Source organism: Aphelocoma coerulescens, chromosome 15, assembly GCF_041296385.1.
Source record: "Aphelocoma coerulescens isolate FSJ_1873_10779 chromosome 15, UR_Acoe_1.0, whole genome shotgun sequence".
Lineage (NCBI taxonomy): Eukaryota > Metazoa > Chordata > Aves > Passeriformes > Corvidae > Aphelocoma > Aphelocoma coerulescens.
In genome coordinates, this window is record NC_091029.1 from 5,712,980 (window position 1) to 5,733,877 (window position 20,898).

At 41.2% G+C, this 20,898-nt stretch overlaps 2 protein-coding genes across 6 annotated transcripts in view; one reads left to right on the top strand and one right to left on the bottom strand.

Moving 5' to 3' along the window:
• ZNRF3 (zinc and ring finger 3) overlaps positions 1-11,013 on the top strand; it is a 68,340-nt gene extending 57,327 nt beyond the window's left edge. For 4 of the 5 annotated variants that reach the window (XM_069030982.1, XM_069030983.1, XM_069030985.1 and 1 more), the window contains 6 exons: positions 1,728-1,859; positions 2,814-2,924; positions 3,864-4,031; positions 5,891-5,993; positions 6,687-8,432; positions 9,447-11,013. In XM_069030982.1, the coding sequence (XP_068887083.1) occupies positions 1,728-1,859; positions 2,814-2,924; positions 3,864-4,031; positions 5,891-5,993; positions 6,687-8,432; positions 9,447-9,490 (2,304 nt within the window). In that variant the 3' untranslated portion in view covers positions 9,491-11,013. The remainder of the gene's footprint in view (positions 1-1,727; positions 1,860-2,813; positions 2,925-3,863; positions 4,032-5,890; positions 5,994-6,686; positions 8,433-9,446) is intronic. The other variant, XM_069030987.1, reaches the window with a different exon arrangement.
• Positions 11,014-12,280: 1,267 nt separating this feature from the next.
• The window catches only part of KREMEN1 (kringle containing transmembrane protein 1), a 30,697-nt gene continuing 22,079 nt past the window's right edge, over positions 12,281-20,898 (bottom strand). The window contains exons 8-9 of the mRNA XM_069030989.1: positions 20,760-20,844; positions 12,281-20,026 (exon numbers count right to left, since the gene is read on the bottom strand). Coding sequence (XP_068887090.1) covers positions 19,864-20,026; positions 20,760-20,844 — 248 coding nt within the window. The 3' untranslated portion in view covers positions 12,281-19,863. The remainder of the gene's footprint in view (positions 20,027-20,759; positions 20,845-20,898) is intronic.

The following is a 20,898-nucleotide window of genomic DNA, read 5'->3' on the forward strand; positions in this document are numbered from 1 at the left end:
GACCAGAAATTGGAGGCAGGCCTGACCAGAAGAATTGTCCCTGGGTAATTTGGTAGATGCCAAATGAGAGGACTTTGCCTATAGATTCTGTGGGGTTTATTCCCGTTGGTCTGAGTACCTTCTGCTGTAAATTAAGAATTAAACTTCTGGTTTTAGAAATGCTCTCTGAAGTCTGACTTGTTCCTTAGTTTTACTTTTGCATATTTGAAGAGGAGTAACAGCACCCAGAGCATCATGTTTAGCAAGAGTCCGACAATGTGCAAAAGTAACTGAGGAATTGGGTGGATTCTTTCTTAGACAAGAAATCATTAGAAAGAGTATGTGTCTGGGAGTGGAAGGACGGTGATTTGATTTGGCCCTAGGCCAGCAAGGCTTGTAGACACATAGGATCCCTGGATACTTCAGCTAGTTTTTAGCTCATCACAAGACACCTGCCTTAAAAGTAGTTTGATCAGTGTTCTCAGAAAATCCATCGAATACTAGGAAGAATCAGTTTTAAAAAGCCTCAGTGAAATGTTATCATCTGGTCAGTGTAAGTAGAGTCATCATCCTTTAATCAGGATGATAGACCAATCAGCTGGTAATTTCTACATGGTTTACCCAGAACTAACAGGTAGCTATCAACAATGCAGATATATTAATCTCAGCCATAAGATACTATTATTCTATTTGCTCACATTCCTGTAATTTCATTCCTTTCCCCTGTACCATTTCCATCTGCTTGTCAGTGCATTGCTTGTTTTATATCAACCAGCCTCAATACTAGTATTTTTCTTGTAAGTCAGAATAAGCGATATGAATTTATTGTGTTGGTGACATTTTGCAACAGAACAATTCTCTTGTCTAGTTATTACCCTCTCTGGGTATATAATTTAGCAGATCATTGGTCTGGATTTGTTGGCCGGAGAAGTTGCACGTTCTCCACACTTGAAGGTTTTCCACATCTGACTGAATAAAGCCCTAAGCAGCCTGGTTTGATGTCATAGTTGACCCTGCCTTGACCAGGAGGTTGGGCTCATGACGTGCCTTCCCACACACATTATTTTCTGAGTCTTTCTATGATTTAGCCTTCCTTACAAAACGTAGCTCGACCTGAAAGGAAGTTTCAGGGTGAATTATGTGGTCTACTCATATGCTTTAGTCTTTAAGGCCCCCCATCCTGCAGTCAAGAGGTCTAGTGGTTGCTAGAACTCAAGTAATTTTGAATGAATTTGTCGAGTTAAACAGCAGAAATGACTAACTTAACTTGTTTAGGTACAAAGAGCCTGAAAGACAGGACTCTATGGGATTGTTCAGAAAGCTGAAGAAATTTCTATGTGAATAATGTAACTACAAAGTTGGAATTGAAAGATTGATGAAATATAGCAAGGACAAGGTTTCTGGAATGTGCAGATTTTTATTCTTCTTCATTGTGAGGTTTAATGTTACAGTATTAATATATGCGCTGGTACATAACGCAGCTAAGTTAAAGCTGCTATTCAGAAATAGCATTTGTTTATCCTTAATCTTAGTTTTAGTCCATAAAAAAAGAAGACAGCATAAGTCAAAAGTTTAATTCAGGTTTAATTCTGTGGAATACTTAACTAAAGGTGTGTGCTAGAAGAGAACAATCAGTGCTTGAAATCAATTCCACGTTCATATTCCTTTACCATTCTCTGTGTTGTTCAGAAGAAAAGTGGTTTTCCTGAAACATGCCTTTTGAGCAGATTATTTTTTTTTTGTTCTAGCTGAACCAGGGCTCAGAGGACCCTCTGAAGAGACCAGTGGTGTATGTGAAAGGTGCTGATGCTGTCAAGCTAATGAACATAGTTAACAAGCAGAAAGTGGCACGAGCCAGAATTCAGCATCGCCCCCCACGGGTGAGACTTTCAGATCCTTTCTGTGGATATCACAGTGCTGTTGTTACTGCAGGCAGGGCTTGCTCACTGCAAGGGTGAAGATGTTTTGATGCCCCTTATGTGCATTAATACACATGAAATTCTGTTGTCTGAAATAAACTGAGTAACTGCACTGTGGACAAGCAGCTGCACCTGGTGTAAGTATAGAATCCAGTGTGGCATCTGCTGTGTTTCAGAGGGATACTTTTGAGTATAGAAACGGCTAAAAAATTCACAGAGAAGTTTTCCTTTTTCTTGATTAAGTAACTTAGTTATTGCACACTCCTGCTGGTTCAGTTTTGTAAGGTGGTCTGCCCTGTGTTAACTAATAATTCTGTGTAGTATTTTAAACATGGATTAATTATGAGATTATCAGATTAATTATGAGATTATCTGATACTTGTAATATAAAATACTTCTCCTAGGCTTTTTTCCCCCTAACACTCTCTAACATACAGTTTACAGAAGAAGAACAAAGCTAGAAGGTCATCCATGTCTTAGTTACCAGTTTGGTTTGTTTTTTTTTTTTTTTAATGGAATCCTTCTGTTAAGAAATGTATTTAAGAAGTGGACCATTTTTCAATAATTCAGATGTTGATTTTCAGTCACTTACATGCATAAGCAACCCAATAAGCTATAAAAATTTGTGTTGGTGTGATTCACTCAGTTAAAAAACCTGGATTTATGCAGTTCAGAGACAGTCAATCTGACATCTCATGACTGGCATTCTGTGTGTTCTGTTCACTTGCAGCGGCACTTGAAACCAGGTTTTGTCTCATGGAATCACAGATAATGAACACAACAGTCTGTACTTTGACTTCTGCCATTCTGACTGTGTACATTTGGCAAAGGCCCCTGAGAAGTAAAAAGAGAAAGAAACAAATTTGAGTATGATCTAAAGGAAGGAAAAATAATACTTTTGTTTTAATTTTTAAGCAACCCACTGAGTACTTTGATATGGGAATTTTCCTGGCCTTCTTTGTGGTTGTGTCTCTTGTTTGCCTCATTCTTCTCGTCAAGATCAAACTGAAACAGCGACGTAGTCAGGTAAGACCAGTAATGGGATATTCACAAAATGCTGAAAGTTAGCTTCTCTTATTTTGTCCTAAAACGTGCTTTCGACTTTTGGAAATGCAGGATGCTGACTTACAATAGCCATCTTGGTGGCTCTGTGGTTTTATCCATGCACGTAGGCCTTTGGAAGAACTTGGAAGTGTCTTTAAAAGGAGATTTACATTGACCCATGATGTTCAGTCAGTTAAATCCTGAAATGAAAATGGTACAGAAGCAGTCCACTTAGCCATTGGGAAGAAAGAACATCTCTGGTTGCACACAGGTTACCAGTAGCACTGGTATACTTCTGAATAAGTCCAGACTCTTACTGCTGTATTGTGGAGAGGATATCAGGATTGAAAATAAATCACAAATCTTTCCAATAGGATAACATCTGTTGAAATGGGAGAGGTTTTCAAAGTAAAAAGTTTGGTTAGGAGAAGTTCCAGGTGACATACTTTGAGTTTGTCCTGGAGGAAATGATACAGCTAATTTTTAACATTTCATTTTAATCTCTTTCTCAAGTATTGCTCCAGATAACGTGGTGGTAACAGCATATTGGGGCGTTACAATCAATCCTGACATTTAAATAAAAGTTCCTGGCCAAGCTTTGTATGTTGGCTTGTATAGTTGCTGCCTATCAGTTGAGCAGTTGCAGTGTATCCCATTTGTCAGCACCTTCACCCAGTTCTAATTCAGAGTAGTTTATCATTCTCACTTCTGCATGTGGCATACATTCTTTTCATGAGGCTTCTGGTCTGAATTCTAATTAGCCTTCTCTGTTTAATGTAAGAAATTATACATCACTTGGGCCTGACATGATCTGTAAGATATGTTATGGTGGTGTTTCTCTGCTACTACACTCTAGTCCCTTACACAGCAGCATTGGCTTTTTTTTTTCCTTTTTTTTTTTTTTTCTTTCTTCTCATGTAGAATTCCATGAACAGGCTTGCAGTGCAAGCACTGGAGAAAATGGAGACCAGGAAGTTTAAGTCCAAAAGTAAGGGACACCGAGAAAGTAACTGTGGAGCACTGGATACACTCAGTAGCAGCTCCACCTCTGACTGTGCCATCTGCTTGGAGAAGTACATTGATGGGGAGGTAAAGGATGAAAGGTTTCTTCACCATGGGCTGGGAATGTAGGTGGTTTTAGCACTGTAGTACATGGCTGGCTGTTGGGTACGTTGTATACCTGAGGTGGTGCTGCTTGTCAGTCTGATCACACTGAGCAGCCAACTCAGCTTCAGCTGCATCCTGCAGCTCCAAATTACCCCTGCTGCAAAGTGAGAGATGAGGGGTCCCATTTGCAAATCGCTACCTCCAACGTTCTTGCATTTCTGAAGAACAAGTCACAAAGAAGTCAGGTTGGTCAGAAGTCTCAGCAGTTGGTTCTCTGGGTATTTTTGACAAGTCATGCACTAAGGTGATTCTCTGTTGGAGGTAAGGGATACCCTTAGTGTTTTGCTTTTCATGATTTGATGGCACCCTGTCTTAAAAATGTCAAGTACACAGCACTGCTGGGAAACCAGAGGAGGAGAAGGAAGAGATGTCAAAACTTTCAGGAGCAGTTTTTTGGCTCGTCAGGGCTTGCTGTCCATGACAGTTCTACCCAGAGGAAGCAGTGAAAAGGGTGAAGTAGAAAATGGGCTCCTTAAAATAAATAAAATAAAGGCAGTCAATATTCACAGCTATAAGCATCCATTAGAAAGATTATGAGGACATTTTATTTTGAAATGGTTCATAAAAGAATCATAATTTTTAAGGCAATAGAAAATACCAGATGCATATTTGAGTGCTGCAAGGTGCAAATAGAAAGTTAATGAAGTTAGTTGATGGGAAATTATTCAGAGTAGCAAGGATGAAGGTAGGCAAGAACTTTGAAAGGGCTGTACAAAATGACTGGAGAGGAAATTCAGGCATGAGCTTGAGCATGAAGTGATAGACATAGGGAATAGCTCCACGTATATCAGGGATGGGTTGGGAGCTGAGCATTGCTACTCAGGAAGAAGATCTTGATGCTTTAGATAGCTTTGTGAAAGCAAATGGGTGCTTTGTGGCAATTTAAAAGGCAAATCAGATACTAGAAATGAGCTGGGAAAGTCTAGAGAACTGAACAGAAAATAAAATTACACCACAGTGTAAGTTTAGTCATGTTCTCACTTTGAGTACTGTGTACTTCTGACCTCATTTCACAAAAGATATGGAATGGAAATGAAGGTGCTTCAGAAAAGGATAGTCACAAAATGATCAAGTATTTTGAATGGTTTCTGGGGGAAAAAAAATAGATTGAGTGGGCAAGGACTCTAGATCTAGATTTCATGGGGACAGAGGAAATACAAAGTCACGTGGTGTTTCTCCACCAGGAGGTAGTAGCCCTGTGGAACTTCGTGGCAAAGCAAGTTAGAAGTTGAAAACCTAAGCTCATGGGAAGACATGAGCAGTACTTGGAAGAAAGATTCTTTGCAGGTTTCTGAACTGGTAGATATTCATCAGGCTCAGGAAATCCTGTAAACAGATCATAGCTGAAAGATGAAGAATCCTGGGCAAGGGAAAAAGTATCATATACACTGTTGGTTTTGCTTTTCCCTGAGTGTTTTCCATTGCAAATAATTGTAGAAAAGGTACATCATTATTCTTGATTTTTTTTTTTAAAGTTCATTTACTATATTAAGGAAAACTTTAGTGATGGCCTTCAAGTTGTTGGGTCATAGGGACATACAGGAAAAAGTGTCCTATATCTGCATGGAGTTCTAAGGTGCCTGCAGACTATTCTTTTCGACACATTTGATCACTAGCTGTTGTGCTCCTGGTTATCTTGATGCCATTTTTTTCCTCCCTAGCACTTCTAGGCTAGGAATTGCTCCATTTAATAGATGGGTTGAAAAAACTAGGAACAAGCTGTGAAAAATTCACTTGTTAGGAAGAAGTACTTTTTCATGGTCCTTCATCTGTTCCTGTAGGAACTGCGGGTCATTCCTTGCACTCACCGATTCCACAAGAAATGTGTGGATCCTTGGCTGCTGCAGCATCACACCTGCCCTCACTGCCGCCATAACATCATAGGTAAGTGCTGCAGAGGGGATGCTCTGGTGTGTTCATTTCAGACAGCTTACAAGATGAATCTCCATGGAGCTCTCAGTTCTTATTGTAACACAGCCCTAGAAATACAGTTAGCCCTAAACTCTTTTGAGAACAGCTGAGTGCCCCTGGCATAACCTTGGGGTGGGGATGATGCCCAGCTGAGGGCAGTGTTGTGCAGCCCTGAGTGCAAGGACACATGGAGAAGAGGGATATGTTTTTCCTTGGGAATTATAAAGAAGACAATGTACAGGCTTTTATTTTTCCATGGTGTTGTAACTTGGAACCTGGTTTCCCTTAGTTGCCCTCTTCCTGCTTTCATTTCCTATGTGTTAAGAAAGTTTTCTGGCACTGCACGTTTGTGTAAAAATGTGTAAAGTCAAAATTTGAGCAATGACTTCCAGCCTCTCTCAGCCTCTGCAAGATGTAAGCAGAAGATTTTGTATATATGAGAACAGTATCTGAAATAAATTCACTTCTTTTGCTTTTTAAGCAAATACATTTGAGTGTTTCAAGGTCTTCTAGATTGACTTTTGTTTTGTTCTTATTTCCTTCTGTGTAAAAATTGGTGCATAATGTAATTACATGGAAAACAAAATATCCTTCTTTCTTACAGAAAGTATATTCCCTTTTATTCCCTGCTAGTTCTACTTCTCCATTCTTACTTCTCTCATGCAGAACAGAAGAAGGGAAATGCAGCTCCAATCTGCCTGGAATCCATCAACCCAGCACGCAGCCGGCAGCAGAGGGTGATTCTGCCTGTCCATTACCCAGGCCGAGTGCACAGAGCAAGCCAGATAACAGCATATCCCACTCGGACAAGCATGGACCCTCACGGGAACCCCATCACATTACTGACAGTTGAGCGACACGGTGAACAGAGCCTCTACCAAGCCCCGTCCCCAGCCTATATTCGCAGTTATCAGCCCATTCATTTGGACCATGCTCTAAACACACATCACTGTAGCCTGGAGCACAGGGCTTACTCTCCAGCTCACAACTTCCGGCGACCCAAGTTTGGCGGACGCAACTTTTCCAAAGCAGCGTGCTTTTCCCGATACGAGACCATGTATCAGCACTACTACTTCCAAGGCCTTAGTTACCCTGAGCAAGATGGACAGCTTCCAGCTGGCATTTCCTCAAAGGGTCCTTCCCGTGCCTTTCAGCCTGGTAGCAGCATGCTTTTCCCTCCTGTGGTACATGTAATGCCCTCGTCCCGCTTGGAGAGCGGCAGTACCTCCAGCTTTAGCTGCTATCATGGTCATCGTTCAGTGTGCAGTGGATATTTGGCTGACTGCCCTGGGAGTGACAGCAGCAGCAGCAGTTCTGGTCAGTGCCACTGCTCCTCCAGTGATTCCATGGTTGACTGCACAGAGGTCAGTAACCAGGGGGTTTACGGGAGCTGCTCCACCTTCCGCAGCTCTTTGAGCAGTGACTATGACCCGTACGTTTACCGCAGTAGGAGCCCTTGCCGAGTGGGTGAGGTTGGTGGTGCAAACAGGGGTGCAATTGTTCTCTTGGAGGGCCCCCACCAGGACGAGCTTCCAGCTCACAGTCACAGTATGGTGGGTGCTGACTGCCGGCCTATGCCAGCTTCTTCCTCAGGGGACCAACTGTCTAACTGCAGCATGGATATGAACTATAGCAGTAATTCCTCACTAGAGCACAGGGATCCAAATGGCACTACCTCAGAGGGAGGACCTGAGGCCACTCCTGGTGCTGCCTTGGATGTTAAAAGGAACTGGAAGAATCCAGAGCTAGCAGGGTCGATTTCAGAGCAAGCGTGTGCATGCTGCTTTGAATTCCAGCACTCTGCCCTGGAGCCAAGCAATGGGACAGCTGACTGTAGTGCACTCTTCCTTAGCTCTCCACTGTGGGGGACATGTGGCCAAGGAGTTGAACCACAGTCAGGGAACACCCCAGGCTTGTACAGTATTAACTCAGACCACTTACATAGGACAGATGGGGTAAAATATGAGGGGTTGCCCTGCTGCTTCTATGAAGAGAAGCAGGTAGCCTGTAGTAGCAACAGTGGCAGTGGAGGTGGTGGCTGCTATACAGAAGACTATGCAGTGAATGTGCAGTACACGCTTCCTGATGACACCTTGCCAAACTGTTGTAAGGGTGTATGTGATCTGGGTCAGCGCATTCCCATAATTCCTGAAGACAGAGACTGTGAGCTGATTCTACCAACAGAGCACCAAGGGACCCACATAGGAGGCTGTAGCTCCTGGGATGGAGCACCTGAGCTAGACACTTACCTGCACTGTCAAGGTATCGGAGAGGTACAGGTCGAGAGGGAGGTGTGCTATGAGGCAACATCATTCCTACGGCAGAACTACTCTCAGGAGGAGGAAACTGGAATGCCCTTTCCCAGTCCCACTCTGAAGTCCCAGAAGCTTATGACGACCACAAAGGCCACAGGTAATATATGTGCTTTTTTTGATTACTTGCTACCTTTCTGTCTTAGTGTAGGAAATGCTGCCGGCTACCTAGGTACCTGCAGCCATAAAGGTTACTCTGTCCTTGCATAAGAGCAGTTACTGACTAACCATTCACCCCAAAGTATTATTCTCTGGTTTGGTCATAACTAGAGGAGGAGAAGATGATTGTTTACTATCTAACCCTATAAAAGCTTGCATGCTTGTCCTTTGTGGGGAGGGGTCCCCATTAGAGTTCCCACAGCAAGGGACACTGCTGGTCATGGCAGCTGTGGTGAGTTGCCTAGGTAGGCAAGGCCACCGTGAGAGACGACAGACAAGTTGAAGGGTATTTTTAAAAAAAAAGTGAAAATCTTTGAATTGCCTTAGAAGAATATGTGGGAAAGTCTCTGCTGCGGACATAGACAAGGGGGAAAAAATAACTACTCACAGAAAGAAGGGTATATTTCTTACCTGCCTTGCCAGGGTTATTTTAACGGGTGTTCATAGAATCACAAGGTACCCTAGGTTGGAAGGGACCTCAGGCCATCATCTAGTCCAGCCCCCTGCTCAAAGCAGAGCCAGCTCTGAGACCAGACCATGTTTGACAGATTACACCAAGTTTATCCAGTCAGGCTGGATAAACCTTCAGGGACACAGACTGCAGTCCCTTTCTGGACTTCTCTGCCTGTGCTTGACTGATAGTATGGTCAAAAGATTTTCTTTATATCCAGTCTGAAGATCTCATACTTCAACTTAACTTCTCAACTCATGTTCAGAATGCATGTCTGTGAAGACTGTGGTTCCATCACTGGGACAACCTCCATGTAGGTATGGCAGAGCTGCTAGGGATGCCCTTACGGCAGGCTGAACAACCCAAATCCCACACAAAGTGCTCCAGCCCTCTGAGCATCTTGGCTCTCTGCTAAACTCCAGTCAGTGGGTGTCTTACTCTGGGGGCCTAAAACTGTGTGCAATATTCTAGATGCAATGTTCCTTAGTTTTGTTTATCCTTCAGGTGCTGGATCTCATCCCTTGGAGAGAAGCCAAATCAGTGACTAGACCTGTCCAGATGACCCCAGATGGAGAAGCGGAGCTTATCAGAGACTCCAAATTCTCATGGACTTAATTTTTTTTAAGCTTTGACAAACACACAAAAGTGGTAATGTGGAGAAGTCCCTCCCCTATTTCCTCTGTGTTCACATCAGTTTGATTGTCTCCTTTGTCCCTCCTGCCTGAAGACTTCAGGCCTTGATTTGTGTGCAAAGCCCATGTGGGGACATGGTGTGGAGCATTTCTGAGCTCTAGTGCCATTTCTGTATTAATGACAAAGTGTTATTTATATTTTCTTTTTAGAAGTGACCTCTTGCTGAGAGGTAACACAGTGTGTTAAATAAGCCAGGCTATGTGTAGATGCTGTTATCTCCTACTTGAAGGAGTCCAGCCTTTGATAAGCTCAGGGCTACACCTGCCTTAGAAACCAGATAGCACCTTGAAATATAGTAGTCCAGAGGGATACAGCTGCTGAATGGATGCTCAGATACTGACTAATCCCAGTAGCAAATCCTAGCAGCCAGCAAGTTGTGTGAGTGATTTTGAGGGAGGTGAAGCATTGGACTGTCTCCTTTCTCCTCTTCCCCTCTCCCCCCTTTCATGCTGCTCTGATGGTTTGGCTAGGAAGGTGTCCTGCCATTACGATTAGTTTCAACACAGTGGGGGTAAAGGAAACTGATAGCTCAGAATGTTCTCATCCTCACTTCTGTCTTTGAACCGTGGACCTCATTGTATCTTCTGACCAGTGAAGAATGCTGGGGACCTCTCCCTCAAGCAGATGCTAGAACAAAGTGCTTAGAAAGGCTATTACCTTTGTAGGTATTGAACTTTTCCTTCCATAGGAAGTTTTTCAGGCACCTGTAGCCCCTGTTACGGCTGTGAGGAATGCTGGCATGTGCAGGGAAACAGCTTGCAGTGTGCTTGCAGCTTTGCTGGCTCATTTTGGAAACAGGTCATAGGGTTTCTTGTTTCCTTACAGGCTGCAAGCATGCCTACGGGAAGCAGTGCTTGTCACCTCTTGCACATGTGGGAAAGTGAGGGACTTGGTTTAATCATTGTTTTCTTCTTTGCTGTGCTTAATGTAGCTTCCATAGATTGATCTGTTTTTAAGGTTTCTTGGGCCCAGCCAGTTGTGCTTCATTTTTGTCTTGTGTACAGAGTGCTCTCTGTACCCCATTAGCCTGGGCACATACTTTTGTTCTTGTTCTTGTCCTAGTGGGGATGTTTGTTATCATGAGATAATTTATGTTGTCACTTCTGATAGCAATTGTTTCCTGTGGAAACAGCAGCTTCTGAGTAAGAGGCTACCATAGCATGGGTTAAATTGCCTGTCATGCTGCATGTGCCTGAGGACACAGTGTCATCCTGTGGTGTATTCACAGCAGGAATTCTTCTAAAGGGAAACTAAGTATTTAATGCCCACAGTGCCAGTCTTCTGAAAAGATTTGTCCTAAGTTCAGTACACTTTGGAGATACTTCAAAGACATGAAATAGAGATGTACACTTCATATTCTGCCAAAGCAATGTCCTTGACAGCACTGGGCTGGTTGTGAGACCCAGCAAAGCTAACTTGTATTCTCTGTAGTCCCAAATGAACTATTTTAAAAGAAGGAAACATCTAAGAAATAACAAATATATTTGTCTATTTCCTTTTGCTTTTGTACCCAGTAAGTTAGGAAAAAAAGTTCCATGTAAAGGAATTCACATTACATCTTTTCAATCAACAAGCACCAAAATTCAGCTGTTCAGAGAATTAATACAAGGCAGTATCTGGGTATAAGATTAAAAGAAAAACTTCAATAAACACATTTTGTGTGTATAAAGCTTATTAAAAACTTATTCATTCTCTGAATGACTGAAGTAAGTGGTATGTGTTGGGAGAATAAACTCTAAAGGTTTGTGATTTTTGGAATTTAAAAAAAAAATTTTAAGTCTTACCCTCCCCTTCCTCCACTAAAAAAGAAATGCATTTTAGAAGCTATGGTGTATTAGCTTGATTATTCTGCTTGGTGTTTTGTGAGGCACTGTAAAGGCCACCTAAGATACATTGTACTCTGTAACTATACAGCACGTTGTGGTAAAACGTGGTTCTTAAAGAGACTGGAATATTCTGGCTCATGGTGATCCCAGATGTACTGGTCCCATACACACTGGGGAAATCTGTGCCGGTACAGATCTCTGCAGGCCACACCACAGACACCCTACACCTGCTTTCTGTGTTGGGTTTGACATTTAACATAAAACTCTATGTCCAGTGCAGACTTACAGGCTAGCTGGCCATGATAGATGGTTTTTATAACAAAATGCCTTTCTACTACTTACATGAACAGTTGTCATTGTGTTTGGCTCACGAGGCACTATTTAAAATGTTTTTAATTAAAATTGTCTTATAGCACTTAAAAATTGTTTTGTATAAAATTTGCTGTAAAGATTTGTAATATGGTCAAAGGGCTCTTTCTCCTTCATTACCATTTTTAAAAATGTTTTAAAAGCTAGAAAGCATCTTGTATATATTCTGTATATGTATAGCAGCACATTTCATGTATGGAATATGTTCTCAGAATATTTATTTACTAATATATTTATCTTAAGCCATGTCTTATGTTGAGAGTGTGTGACATTATTGTAATAATCATTGAAAATCACTAACACGAGGCCCTGTAAATACATGATAATTGCACACAAAGATTTTACAGTACTTGCCGACCAAAAATGATTTAAGAGAAGTGTAGTTACTTGCAGTTTTGTAAGAAAGTGTACAAATGTCTGTATTAAAAGAAAAAAAAAGGCAAAACCACACAAAAAATACAGTTTTATTGCATATACATGTGGGAGTTGTCCTTCTTGTTTTGGGGGAAAGGACATAGATAGCTATTCTCAAAGTATATTCCTAGATATACTGAGATGAGCTCTAATAAACAACATTTCTTCCTTTTTTTAAAAAATAACAGGTGGATATGTATATGCCTTTACACAGCACACAGATTATTGGGGGGACCCAGGGGGTGTCACACAAGCCCCTGACCCCTCCGAGCACATGAGAAGTACCACATCTGCTAAAAGAGATCCTCATTTATGTTTGGAACCTGCCTGTTCCTTGTGGCAGGGGAACTTAACTCTGGTGTAATTTCAGGTAAAAGTAATTTATTGTCCTGAAATAAAATCGCTTTGGGACAGCATGATACATGTGGACACAGCTGGGTCAGTCACAGCTTGAATGGTTACACTAGATCCAGGTCCTTGCCCTGGATAATGGAATCACTGGTCCAGCTTAAGTGAAAATCAATACTGTGGTACTCATTTTGTCAGCAGAGAGCACAATTTGATCAGAGATGTTTATGCAGACACCGGAAGAGGGGAGCCTGGGGGTGTGTGGCTCTGTGTGTATATGTACATGTATATTTATGTATGCTATTTCATGTATTATTTATTTCCCATCCAGTGATACACACAGAGTGTTTTCCAGGATTCTCCAGTTTCTTCCTTTTCCCAAATATTTTACCTTGTAATCCCCTGGACTTTCCCCATCTCCCATCCATGTTCAAAAGCACTGTAATTCAGTCACCTCAGGATTCAGCCAAGAAATGAGCCTTATTTCTCTCCACCCCTCGTTTCATATGGGAAAACTCTGCTTGGGATGACAGATTGTTGAGGACTATCATTTTATAGGGGAGCCTTTGTGGCATGAGGACCAGTTACCATCCTAATCTCAGGTACCACGGAAAAGCCTGGCCTGTGTGCAAAGACAGGCACAAAAATGGAAGAGCAAAAGGAGCAAGTGCCTCCCAGTGAAAGTACGTGCCCCTTTTATTGCTCAGTGAACAGAATCTTGGCAACTGCCAGTGATTACAGATAGGCCTTTTAGATATGCCTTTTATCTGCAAATCAGTTCATCCAACAACTGCTTTTACAAACAGCATAAACCCCACCGTCCATGGATGGCTGCTAACGCGTACGTTGATGGGTCACATCTGAGTCTCCCTTCTCTTCCCTCCCTCCATCCCCCGTTTGCTATTGCTGCTGGTGTTGTTTTCTTGTGCCCTGTTCTGAAGAAAACTGCTCGGTGATTGTGCTTTGAAGAACAGGGCAGACCACCACCATCAGTGTCCCACAGAATAATCAGTGAGCCCATATTCTGTTTCTGAGAAAGGCAGCAGTGGGCTACTGGCTGAACTTGTATGTGATGCTTAGCTGTGTGTGATATTGTCTCTGGTCTTTGTTGTGCCTTTTTAAAAATGACTAAATATTTTCTATCCAAAATGAACATTTTGATACTTGACGGTGGGGGGGGGAGGTTCTTTTTACTTTTCAGGTTCGATGTTTAAGGAACAGATCTGTGACAAAATGAGAGTCCTGTGGGGCACCACAAACCTCCACAGAACCTCGATACGGTAAAAAACGTCAAGCAGGAGCAGACTATTCTAAATGGATTGTACATTATTGTAACACTTGGTGTTTCTGTAACACTATCTGCAATATCATGTGCATCTGTCAAATCCTATGACAGCTGTTAGGTAACGTTTGTTGTTACTTGGATAGTGTGAAAAGAAAAATGCCCTTAAAAGGATGGCCATGTTCATACCCTGTGGAGCCAGCCTGGCCTAATTCTTGGGCCAGGGAGACAATAGCATACCTGAAATCAGATATTTTATCTTGCAGTGAAAGCGCTGTGCTGCTGTGACTTAAATGCTTCATAGAAAAGTGTCTCTTTCAGAATAAAGAACACGTTTCTCTCATGGGGAATGAAAGTGCTGCTTAGGAAACAACCAGGAAAAAAGAAGGGAACAGTTCCCAGAAAGAACCAAAGTGCAAGAGTCTCATAACCGGAATGGCAAGAAAGGAGAGCAGAGTAACCTCCTCTGTGTAAAGGGAGGTCAGTTCCCTGTGACAGTTGTGTTTCTAGAAGAAAAATGAGTCTTCACATGAAAAGCTGGAGACAGTTTTGGTATTTGTCACTGGTTTTCTGGTGTTTGCATAAAAGGTTGCTGAAGGTTTCTTAAACTGCAGCATTATTTTGGCCAGGAGGAATTAATTAGAGAGAAAAGATGAATCTTGCAAGAAAGTGGAAACAGCATTACATATTGCAGCAATTTGTAAAGCAAACACTGAAAGAACTTTAGTTCTTTCTAAAAGCTTGAAAACACGTAAACTGAAAACTTTCAGTTTGCTGTTACCTCCAAACTTGTGTCTCAGAGCAATATCATACTTTTATATAAGTAATCATTCTCAGCTCTAATACTTTCTTCTAACTTGTATAGCAAGCAGTGCTCTTGTAACCTGCTGGTGAACTGCAGCAGTTTCTGCCTCCTTTACTCCATGTTTGTATACACTTCAGCCATCCTAACTGAACTCCTCCTGCACAAATACACTGTATTTATTTTTTCATAATTATTATTTACAACCACTTGCTGAATGCAGGGTGAACAGTTATAAACACAGTGCATACTTCAGCAGTGAGTCATCTCAAGTTTGATTTATTCTGGTTTCTTGACAGCCTTATGGGGTTCATGTGATAGCTTTTGGATTTGTAGCAAAATGTCTTGAGACTGAAGTTCACAATGCCAAATTTCATCCCAAAGCACAGGTGCTCAGTAAATTTGAGGAAGTATGAGTGGCATGAAATGTATGTGTATTGGGGATGTGTTGTTACAGAAAAAATGGTATGGTCTGAAGGCAATACTATTTTTCACTCTCAAGGTAGCAGAATTGTTCATAAATGTCTAGAACAATATTCAGGTGAAACTACCAGTGAACTGTATTTCATTGGAAGATTGTGAAATACTGCTGCAAGGTAGTAAGAACTAGTTGGACAAGTTTTTGTCAGGGGTTGTTTTTGTAGTTCACCCTTCCTTTAGGCAAAGTGGTGCACTAGAAAAATCTGTTCCTTCCCCCTGCCTGAGAAGGCTTATTAAGCAGAAGATAAAAGTGGAATAGCTACTTATGCTCATTCAGTGGCAGCAGTGTGTCTGCTAATGTGTTTGGCCTGTAGTCATCCAGGCTGCAGATTCAGTACAGTTTCCAGGACTATCTGTAAAAATCTCCTATTTATACTATTGCCAGGGGGAGTTGGAATATGTAGACTTCAATTCTGTAATCCCACTGGATTGTCTGCCTGACCAATGGGATAAACTTCCTCAGCATTGTCCTGGCTGTAGAAAATCTGGCAGAAACAAGTCCTAAAGAAGATTATGTAAATGCTTGATTGAAAAAGCAGATTACATGTTTGATGGTAAAAATTGTCCAGAGAATATATGCACATGAATTTGCAGAATCTGATGAACAGTCTAATACAATTACAGGCTAGAAATGAGATTCAAAGGAGGAAAGTGTTTCTTACAGCAATTGTTTTATCAGCATCTATTCTGTCACAAAATTGAGTTTGAGTTACCCTATTCTCAGTGTCCTTCTATTATATATACCAAAGAAGTATCTTTGGTTTTTTTCCCTATGGTTACAGTGTATAGAAAATTTATTTTTCCCAGAGTGTAAACTAACATCTTTTTTTCCTATAAAATGTTAGCAAAATCCAAGCATAATATGCTGTATTAAATAATGCATTTCCTATACATATACAAATATATATATTACTATGATAACACATCACACATTTTTACATAACACAGTCTCTGTTTTCCCACAACATAACAATATTAAGACAAAAATACATATAAAATCATGTAGTCAACAAACTAAACTAGTTTTAAATGTAGATTTTGAATGAGGGAAGGCACTTGTCCAGCTGGCCCCTTTCCACCTGAGGTCCGCACGCAGTGCAGGCTGCTGGAACTGGGGTGCTGTGTGAAGGCAGCAGGCTCACAAATCGCTGCTCTGGCAGTTCCAGCAGAAGTACTCACTGCCCCAGCTTCTGGGGCACACATCTGTCCTTGTGCTATGGCTTCTTGTCTGTCTGCTTAGCTGTGGACTCAGCGAGCTCTCAGCTCATCTCTCTGTGCAACCACCCAGTGAGCAAGATCAAAGAGCTCAGCTCTGTAAAAAGTAACTCAGGGAAGAAAAAGCCATGGCAATTTTTAACCTGATCAGTTTATTGCACCACTACACAGCTGGTCACACCAACACAAGACTGAGGAGGGGACCAGAGCAGGAGCTGAAATCCATGTATATGAGGAGGCAGCCCCTCATGATGATCTGGTTGTCAAAGCAGTTGCTTTGGACATTGTAGCCAGTGTCACATTTGCAGCCTGTCCAGGCTCTTGAGGGGACTGCTAGGCAGGAGGTCAGAAGGCCATTCAGATACAATTCCAAACCAATTCTTTGCAGTTATTTTCAATTTGTCGAAGAAAATGGTGCAAACACCAACATCCTGAGGTGTCCCTGCTCTCCAGCTGCCAGCTCTCAGCTGGCTGTGTAGTAGGGGCATTTCTTTTGTGGCATTACAACAGTTGTGCATGTCACACTTTTTGCTTCTTTCTCCCTCAAACCCTTACAGCAAAGATCAAAACATGCTATGTTAATGGATACCACATATCTTGGCCATAAATCACCATACTGAAGTGTCTGTACCAGACCACATTTTGAAAAAATCCACACCAGAGATCTACCTGCTCTTCACGGTCTCAGCCCTGTAAAGTAATAAGTGCTGTTTAAGGGAGCCTGTCTATGAATTTCCATCTATTGGTCTGATTGCTAGCTCTAAAAGTATCTAGAATCAGAAAATCTGAATGATTTGGTGGGGGGGAACATAATTTCTTCTATGCTTTTATCAGTGTATTACCCATGCACTGTCTGATATCTTATGCATAGGCATGTTTATTGTTGCCATGACCATTTAATCTGCTGTAAGTGCTAATTTTATGGGTCTTTTGTACAGAAATTTGATAAATGTTCCCCATGAAAGTCCCACGAAATATAATTTTATTTTAAAAATAGTTGAGGAGCTAAGGGACCGATGCAAAAACCTCACTTCCTAAATTCTCTAGATTTTTCATTAGTAGTATCCATCTTTGTTGTTGTTTGTAATGAGATTTTCTCTAATATTAAATTAAAATTAAATTCTTTACTAAGGAAGAGAAGCGTAACAGTTCAGTATATTTTCCTTCTGCAGAAGGTGTCAATCAGTCACTGGGTGTTCCTGATGTTTTTTCAGTTTGTCACCATTAGGTAACTGCTTTATGAATGTCTCTCTGACAAAATGTTTAACTTGCATTTGATGAGGCAAGCAAACAAAGCTTCATCACTTTGTGGTAAGCACTGTGTGCTTGTAACAGCTCCTAAGGATCTGGCACCACACTGATTCTCTCTGCCTGGTTTCCTATTAGTGCACCAAATTAAGGATGCTTAGGAACCAACCTACTTTGTTTTGCTGTGAGTCTCTGAGGTGAACTCTTTGTCTATGCAGCATGATGCAAAACCTTACTTTTAAAAAAGGCAATTTCAGATCTTTTCTTGGGTCTGAAACAGACAATGGTTTTTGGTCCAACATGATGACACGTTTTGCAACTTGTCCTGTCTTCATTTTAGCTAATACTGTAATTATGTTTTCCTGTATTCTTTCCAGCAGCTCATGCAAGAAAGTACTAGATGTTCTCATGCTATTCCATTTTTTATATAAACAATTCCATAACTGCTGCCTTAGTAAAATCTGGTTTCTTTTAAGCATGCACTGGGATATTGTTCAGCTGTCTCTAGCACTCAGCTGTGGTACATAAATGGAGCTGGACTGAATTCAGTTCAGGTAAGAGACCAGATCTGCAATGAGAAGTAAGGCACAATATTTCTAGTGCTTAATTCTTCAATGCCCTGTTTTTTCAAGGAAATCTGTAGCCCTCATGAAGGGGAGGGAGTTATATGTTAAAAAACATAAGGGCAGATACGAGAATAAATTTAAACTCAGTGACAATTTTCTTACTTTTCTTAGTTACCCTTTGCAGAGGCACTTAATAGATGTTCTCTGACTGCACATCTGGTATATGCAGACCACTGGTATATGTTCAAACTTAACCAGAATTACTGTAGTTTAATGGTTGTCAGTGAATCTCCTCTGAGTTTGAGGAGCTGCCCACTGTAAACTTTGTCAGTCAATATATCTGACCTTCTGCATTGACAGTTTTTCCTAAGTATCTTGTTGGTCTGAAATTGCTGAGGCTGAAAGACTCACTGCTGATCCCTTGGAATCACTTGTTGCCCACTTGTGGTGGTGGGATGAGAAATCTGAGTATTGTGGATGGACACTCAGTCTACCAAAGAGAAGAAATAGTTAATGCTGTCTGTTGCAGTCAAAGAGAAAATAGTTCACAGATCAGATGTTTTAGTTCTGTGACAATTAAGGCTATTACCTTAAAAATTCAGTCCAGTTTTAATGTTGCAGGCAAGGAGACACTTCTCACAGGTAAGTATCAAGGCAACTGTTCTGTGTGTGTTCAGCTGCACAGCCTGGCACAGGTGAGTTGGTGATAGCAGCCTAAAACTTTGGAAATAGTTTGGGCTGCTGAGATTAACACATGTGGCTTCAGAGTAAAAATCTGTTGGTTAGCCTCACTGTTAAAAATTCAGTGGGTTACAGTATCTTTGGACAATCCTTTAAGAAGCCCTAAGCTTATACCCAGGATGAATGCTGGATGTCGGGCTGGAGTACAACAGTTTTTTAAAGGATCACCGTGAATATGAACAAAATTATCATAAACATCAGTAAATGGTGAGTCAGACATAGTCATTTAAAAGGCTTCAATGCTCATGCAGGCCTGGAGCTGCTGAGCATTAGTCAATCAAAATGCCTATTTGCAGCCAAATCTTGCTTTAGGGGCCTCCTGAATTTGATTTTTTATGTGTGCATCTCTGCTTGTAGACACAGAAACAGAAAATGCAGAAAGAGCACAGCACTGAGCAACCAGGCTGACAGCTTTTCTGGTCTTTGATTCCCCTTTTACGGTATAGTACCATTTAGATGTGTTTACATCAAGGCAAGCAAGTTCTGTTTGCTGTGGTAGCCAAACAGGCTATCAGTACCCACCTCTTTCTTCAGCCTTGAGAACAGAAGGACTAAAGTAGCCTGATATAAAAGTGGTACAGGCGAGTGGGACACAAGAAGTCCTCAACCTTTAGATACCCCTTCAGTTACTTCTGGCAGGGGTAGAGAACATTTTGAATTTTATGAGTTTTTACACCTATTTTAAGTGCAATGGTTTAAAGGCAGTAATTAACAGCACTACTGACTTGAGGAGCACTAGATAGTTCAAAATTATTGCTGCAGTTAAATCTGTTGTCACTAGTATACCCAAGAGAACAGCAGATAGGCAAAGTCACTCAAAGGCCTTTGGAAATGGACTTTTTGGAAAACAAGTATGAGATTGGAAGGAAAAAAAGGAAGATTAATCTCAAGTCACCTGGATTTTAAGAAGACCAATTCTTGCAAAATAAAAGACACTTCAGTTTCCCACTAGTGGGTTGCAATCGTCTTGTTGATTTCGAAGCTTTTTCTTGAAGATGGATATGGATGTGGATGGCTGGTAAAATATACTCCAGATCTCACCAGCAGTAGTAACATCACTGCAGTCTTCTGTTTCAGCTGCAGCTGGAATCTGATGTGACCTAGGAAACAAGAGGTAATCCACTCTTGTGTTAACATGCTAGGGAGGATAATGTTATGTCTGCAATACTTCTACACTGGGAATGCTCACAGCTTCCTCTACATTTGTGATGCTTTTTCTTTGTACCTGCTGCAAAACGTGGGGCTTTGGAATGTTTCTTGTCTTGACCAAATGAGAAGTTAGGTATTCTATTGCCACCCTAATGACAGCACTGACATTAGGCTAAGAGGGCTCTACAGACTGTAGCTGGTTTTGTTATTACAGTTGCTATTAACACAAATTAATTTCCTTGTAAATTGTTTGTGCTATGTAAATACAATATTCAGCATTTTGATTTGCTGATAACTCACCATCATTTCATTCAATGAGTGTCTGTCTAGAGGACACAAAATTTATTTGGTATGAGTGTAGAGGTTTTCATTTTTTCCCTGCAAGTATTATCATAATTTGACCTCCTCACCAAATCTGGATGTCTGATAACATTTTCCTCTTTCCTTCTTCCTCCTAAAGTACAAACCTTGTCAAATCAAGAGTAGAAGAGATATTCTAGCAGCAGATGCTATCCTGACTGACTGGAAAGTTAACAAATGTGCTTATTTAGGATCTTTTATGAGGATACAAATATGTAATAACTGACTTGGTTTTGAATATGGCCAGTTGGACTACCAGGAGGCCCAGGTTTGGTTCAGAGCTGAGATCTTGGTTCTTTGTGGTTGGTTTTGCTCCACACTCACCTCATGGTAACGTGCAGAAGTATCTTTGCTATTATGGCTGTAACACTTAGGATGAGCAGTGCTGTCAGACTATATATTGTCCACTCTGCAAAAGAGAAGAGGGGGAGCTCTCAGTACATTCATTTATTTACAATTTTTA